The sequence below is a fragment of the Fulmarus glacialis genome, unplaced genomic scaffold, assembly GCF_000690835.1.
Source record: "Fulmarus glacialis isolate BGI_N327 unplaced genomic scaffold, ASM69083v1 scaffold11005, whole genome shotgun sequence".
Classification (NCBI taxonomy): domain Eukaryota; kingdom Metazoa; phylum Chordata; class Aves; order Procellariiformes; family Procellariidae; genus Fulmarus; species Fulmarus glacialis.
This window is the reverse complement of record NW_009212350.1, coordinates 6,824-13,732: the sequence shown is the minus strand read 5'-3', so window position 1 is coordinate 13,732 and position 6,909 is coordinate 6,824. Positions and strand designations below refer to the sequence as shown.

At 37.5% G+C, this 6,909-nt stretch overlaps 1 protein-coding gene across 1 annotated transcript in view; it reads left to right on the top strand.

Moving 5' to 3' along the window:
* LOC104076844 (potassium voltage-gated channel subfamily C member 2-like) overlaps positions 1-6,909 on the top strand; it is a gene marked incomplete at its 5' end in the record, with an annotated part of 10,113 nt that overhangs the window by 1,181 nt on the left and 2,023 nt on the right. Inside the window, one exon of the mRNA XM_009577855.1 lies at positions 2,172-2,339. Coding sequence (XP_009576150.1) covers positions 2,172-2,339 — 168 coding nt within the window. The remainder of the gene's footprint in view (positions 1-2,171; positions 2,340-6,909) is intronic.

Here is a 6,909-nt window from a genome sequence, read left to right as displayed (position 1 = left end):
GCTGATGATATCAACCTTTTCTTTTGCCTGTTGTTTGTTGCGTCGTATGGTTGTTTCTTGTTTTTCTGCATGACTGTGACTATTTGAGCAGCCACCGTGTCCCACCCTGTTGGACTCCATGGTGTTTTGCCTCAGTGTCTGTCTCTTGTGTCAGCTTTGCCTGTGCCACATCGTGGCCTGTTAAGCAAGATCCTACAAAGAAGCAGTCATTTAAAAGGAGCAGGTGCTTTACATCAAAAGCCCAGCACTCAAAGGAAATAAGAAGAAATTCTCTTTCTAGCTTTCTTTCCATTTGGCATTCTGCTTCCCTGGCTAGAAGCACCTCCTTTGTCTGTGTTAGATGAGACATTGCATGATATTTACTATTAATTGAATGATAATAGCATAGCTGATGTAAAGTTTGTCAAGAAAAATGAAAATGACAGCCCCTAGCAACATCATCATTATTAGTGTTGATTTTTATTATTTATATTACCTTATTTGTTAGAGTTCCAAGTGATGGGTAAGGAGTATTTTGTGCTAATCGCTGTGAAAATGCATATAAAATGACAGCCTCTGCCCCTCGAAGCCACTGCCCCATATTCCATATATCTTCAAATTAAAGAGTAGATTTTATCTCTCAGTATAATTAAAACAAATTTTTTAGCAGCAAGGATTTTTTTGTTTGTTTCTTGAATGTATTTATTCTTAAGCCAAGCAGGATCTGATGACAAAGCTCACATATCAGTCATTAGACTCCTGTTGGAAGGCTGCTAAAGAATAGTAAGAGCAGAACCACTCATGACTGGTGTCATTCAGTAATTGAAATTTATTTTTTAAAAAGAAGAGTCTGGAAAATTGGTCTCTGAACAATATCTGTCTTTGGTCTGTTGCTCTGTTACTGAATAGCATTTATGTTCAAAGAAGCTTGGTTTCAGTCTCCGAGTGAGTGTTCACAGACAAAGTTAACACAGCTTTTTGAACATCTTAAATATATTTAAGAGGATAGAAATCCTTGAAAGGACTCACACTGAGGATGGAATATAGTTAGTTTTACAGTGCTTTGACTGATACCACTTTCAGACAACATCTTTAAAGTGTTAATGATAACAGCTTTTTCATGCCCTCAGGTCCTACTAAAGGTATTCCGGAATGGAAGAGGCTCAGTGTGATCAGAGCAAAGAGACACTTTTCTGTGTCTGCAGCTTTATTTACAGGGTGTTATAATCCTTGAAGTTAGAGAGAAAGCAGATATGCAAAAAGGAGCCATTTTAAAGTGTTAACTTTCTCTTCAGTAGTGCCACCGCTCACATCGTGCACTGTAACTTTATTCCTGGTAGAGAATGCTTTTAGAGTCACTAGGAATTCTGTGCAAAACTTCAAGGCTGAATTACCCTTTGCATTACCAGTTCAGAAAAACACATGCTCAGGTTTAAATGCAAAGGTAAAGCTGAAGTCAGTAACATGCCATTAGCTGTTATGTACTATACTGAGCTGAGATTTTTTTTCTTGAAGTGTGGCCTGAATTTGAAATAGTAGATAATTTTAAAAGAGAGTCCTTTGGGAGTGCCAAATCAGGAGAGGTAAGAGTTTCGCTGTTTGACAAAATAAACTACAGAGACCAAAGACAGCATTTAATGTTGGGTACTTATGATGACAAGCAGTGCAAGTATAGGAATGAAAGCTAAGTGTGTTATTAAACAGGTTTTAGTGCCAAATGTTGAAAATTTAACCCTCCTGGGGGAGGGGTTGTCTTTAAAATATGCTAAACAACATATTCTAAGCAAAAATGACTAACATGACCTCCTGTTTAGCAAAAAGGATAGCCAAAATAGTAAATACATGTTTGAAATATCCAAGGCTGACTTTACTGTGAAAAGTTACAGTCCATAATAGGCAACTAACGGAGCCTTGATTTGATTATTTGTTATTTCATGTTAGTTTAGTATAACTTTCTGTGAGACTTAAAAGAAGAACAGGAAAGTCAAAAGATCATTTGTTCTTGAATAAAAAATATACTTTTTGCCATTTTGTGCTGATTAATGGTGAATTGCAATCTTGTTTTCTTCTAATGATTTACCTTATAACTATTTTTTGAGTGATGGGAATATCCGGCATTCAGCATATGCTCTTTGTGATGTCTCATTTCCTCATTCATTATTGTCTGTAAATGGGCATGGTGCTTTAACCAGTGTTATCAGGTGAAGACAGTGCAGGAAGTGAGCAGCCACTCTCACCTGGTGAAAGGCTCCCTCCCATCAGACGCTCTAGTACAAGAGACAAACACAGAAGAGGGGGAACATGTTTCCTACTGACGACAGGTGATTACACGTGTGCTACTGATGGAGGGATCAGGAAAGGTATGGACTTCTTTCATTAGATCATAAAAGGTTACTCAGCAATGTGCTTGTGAAAAGCAATCTTAGAGTAAAATGATGTGCACAATGCTCTTAGAGGAAAGACTGTGCTCACAATGTATCTTTTTTCTTTATTCCTAGTCATTCTTTTCCTGCTTTCCTTTTAGAAACACTCATCTCCTTTAGTCTTCACAAAATGTGCTTGATGTTGGACCCTCATTTCACTTGTGTCTTCATTTGTCTGTTATCTTTAATGGAAAAGCCTGCAATTCGGACCTTGCTCATTCAACCACTCATCACTCAATACCATTTGTCATTCTAAAAGACAAATTAATTAATTAATAACTTCGGTCTGCAATTAATAACTTAGTAAAAATTACAGCTGAATAAATTGCACTTAAAAGGTTGAAACGTCAGAAGTAATCAACGTTTTTGTTCCGAGTACAACAAAAGCATATCATATGAGATGCTATTTAGATTTCTTTCAAAGAGAAGTTTGAGTTTATAATGCCACAAAACGTTTCCTCTTTGTAATACACCACGGATGCTAAAAGGTGACTGTCTACCCCCACCAGAATTCAACTACAGTAAACAATGTTTGATCTTGCAAGGTGCTAAAAATGCTTTTCTAGTTACTCAGCCTCTTCAAATCTGATTACTCACTGTTCAGTAGGATTGGGTTCCCCAGGCAGAGTTTGCAAAACCTTCTGTCGTTATATGTGTCACCCATGTGACTGATGGTGTGGCTACCCCATCAGGCCACAGCTGGCTGTGGCTGCAAACCTGACCTCAGGGCATAGCCCCCAAATCCGCAATGCCAGTGGTAGTCTTGCCATTTCCTTAGATAAGAATTGCTTTGGTTTCTTGGCAAATTGTATCATTCCAACTGGTTTCACGTTCCTGAGTGCTGATGTGCAGTTGTTCACCTCAGAGTTCATCTGCAGTAGCCATGTGGCACTGGACAAACATTTTTGTCTGAGATTTTTCTGCCTTTTTCTTTTTTTAAACTTGCTTTGCATACAGGAAACGTAGCTGTCCCAGCCAGCCATAGACCCTAAAGGAATTCTCTTGGGTTATTCTGCAAATGCTCGTTTTACATTTCAAAAGCATGAGCTCAGTAGGTTAAACCTGTGAAGGCAGATATGCGACTAGAGTCCGATGTGTATGGTATTTGTAAAGAGTATGATTGTCTCCATGCTCCTGCATTTTACATATTCCTATATATAATGTTTAGATTAAATGGGACTCCATTGCAAACATGTTTTTGCACAGATTTGGGAGGCTTTCCACTGACCGTGTATCTCGCACTGTCTTCTCAACAACTAGGATTATTAAAAATATCTCTAATCATAAAAGTCCAGTCTTTGAAGAGGTCAGGAACACCTGAATAAGGCAGATTGCCATGTCATCTTGCAAGATAGGGTTCTTGACTTCTTTTAGGAATGTTAGTATAAACATTTGAGTGCTGTTCACTTGGCAGTAACCATAATTAGAGCAGATCAGAAATAATAAAAGAAGTTATCCATCAGCTACTAAAGACATATTCATATGACAATAAAACATATTTTATACTGGGACCATGTGAACATTTTAATTTCAAGAGAAAATTGTTTCATAGTTTTTACTAGAAAAATGGGGCTTGAGTTCAGAACTGACAGTTTCTCAATGAGAAATGTGCTCTTGACTGGCTGTGATGATAACTTTAGTCTAGGCTGAAATGTTTTAGCCACTGGCTTTCAAGTTTATTTTATACAGAGTAGGGAAGTTAGCTCATAAGCAGAAAACATCTACAAGTAGCATCCAAATGGTTTTGAATACTTGAATTTAATTCACACATCAAGTCTACTACTTTTTTATTTTATTTTTTCCCTTTCTTTCTTTTGGTACATCCTTGCTGTTTGGTTGGTTCCTTGGTTGGTTCTTTGTTGTGTTCAATGATTATTTATTCTGAGCTTTTTTGCATTAACATCTTATCTCCATCTCTAAGATGATACTGATTCAGAGCTGATCCAAACCCCACTAAAATACCTGGAAAGTACTGATTTTGGTTCATGCCTCTATCTCTATTCATCTTGTGTATCTGGTTTTCATTTTTTAGGAGTTCCTGTTTTCTTTATCATCTTTACCATCTTCCTCTATCAGTTCTTTGCTTTTATCATTAGAAAAGTAGCAGGAAAAATATTTTTTAAAAATACTTTCCTAGTTTCTGTGTAAAAAAGCTACCTGATTATTTTGATTTTTTTTTGGTAAGGTTTATGTTTACAGGGAAGGTTAAATATATACACTAGCATTGTGCTTCCCCTCGATTCCCCTTTCAAACATGATTCTTTCTAATCTGTGTAAATACTGATAGAAACTCAGAAACTGGAGGCTGTTTTTGAAGTGTGTCAGAAGTCTGTGAAGCATCACAGTCTAGCCTGCCCTTGCAATCTGGAGATAACATTGCACAACGTTTTAACAGACATGATGTTATACATTTGCTTTAAATATAGTTTTACAGTATGCAATTCTCAGTAGGTAAGAAATATGTTAATTGTCGTTAGGGGAGAACCTAAGATATGATTTTTCCTGAAGATGCTAACAACTGTCTGTTAACTGTCTGTTATCTGGAGAGATGGAATTTGAGCCAGTAACTATTTCAGTAAGAAAAAAAAAATGTCTGGTGACGTCCTGTGTAATGTTTAGCTATATTGCCATTGACATATTATAGTTTCTGTGGAAAAAGTCATAGTATTTCACTGTAAGCAATTTATACCTGAATGTCTTAACCTGACAAATGCTTAGATGCATACTTGTCTCCAAGGAAATAGGTAATGCCGTTGAAATCAATGGGACTTCTCATGCTTGCAGTGAAGCATGTATCCATGTACTTGAGGAGCAAGGTCCTGTCCGGCTTCATCTTCATTGTATTTCCTTGCTGGTATCTCTCTCCAAACCGATGGGTTGATCCTTTTCTTCATAAGTGGGCTTATTCAGGCGCTATTGGCAATACTTGAGTATGAAGACAGTGATGCAGAGAATAGCAATGCTTTTCCATCGTTTTACAGCATAGCCTCTACAAGGTGAAAACAATCTATATGTAGCAGAAAGTAGGTAGCTAGAGCTCACGGTGTATGTGAACAGAAACATCTGCAAGTGCAATGTTCCCTCCAAATTGCGAAGCATTATGTGGTTGCCTCATTTAATGACTAATTATTTACTACTTACCTATGTGGATTAATACCATTTATTTCATTTGAGTCAGCTGGAGAAGGAGCACAAATATGGTGTTTTAAATTTGCCCATCAGGAGGCATTTGCAAATATGTCGAACTCTGCTATCTTATTATACTTTAATATTAGACACAAAGTCTTAGGATTAATATTTCTGAAGATGGAGCTTCTTTCCCATATTATCATTCAGTCCTCTGTAGAAGTGATTTACACATACTGTGTGCACTTTATCTGGCTTTTGTTTTGTTTATTTTTAAAGAAAAAATGTCCTTTATTAGGAATTGGGTTTAGTAGAGATTATATAATTCTAACAGTTTTTATAGTCTGTCTTAAAGGGTTTTTGATTATGCTTAGCCAGATAGCTCACCCAGTAACCCTATTGGGATCGTTTATCTTGCATTCTGTGCAACCCTGCTGAAGCCAATAGAGCAGCACTGAGTGCAAGACGGGATGTGGAAGAGCAGGTCAGACCTCTTGTGTGATGGTCTGTTTAGTTTTCTGGGAAAGAATAGCTGCATTAATTTGTAAATAATTTTACGTATTAATATCTTTTGGTAGTAATGTGTCTCAGCATTAAGTTCCTTTGCAGGCAGATTCCCTCTGAGTCTCAGATAGCTCCTTGGATTACATTACATTGTATTGTTTGTCTTTGTCTATTTTTTGGCTGAATTCAACTGATGTCTGTGCATTTTCTCATACAAGGCTATGAAAAATCTCGAAGCTTAAGCAACATAGCTGGCTTGACAGGCAATGCTCTGCGACTGTCTCCAGTAACATCACCCTACAGCTCACCTTGTCCTCTAAGGCGCTCTCGGTCTCCCATCCCTTCCATCTTGTAAACCAGATGGCATCAATCGGCTACATAATATTAATTCAAATACTGTTTACCACATATTGGAAATAAATGTAGCATTAACCATAGGCTCCACAAATACGGTATAACTCCTGCATGATATAACTGTCAGTAGTAAGAAATGCCACTTGGGTAGCTGAAGATTTTTATCTTGGCTTTTAAAGATTACCTAAGGTAGCGCTTCTCCTTTTATCTACTATATTGTCCTACTTTCCTGTGGCAATAAAAGGACAGTTAGTGGATGCCGTTGGCCAGTATATTCAATAAATAAGCATATTTTCAGGGAGATTTACTTAAAATAATGTGCTTCCAACTAATTATCCGTCACTCCATTGAACCTCCATTTCTTGTGACTCTAATCCATTCTGAAGATGTCTGGAATCGTGTCTTGGTTGCACACAATGTGACTTGGGTCTGCTCATTTGCATGGACCATCCTGTCTCCATCACCTGACAAGCAGTGTTGCCGATCGCGGAGACCACAGAGGGCTCCAGATGTGTGTTCTCGC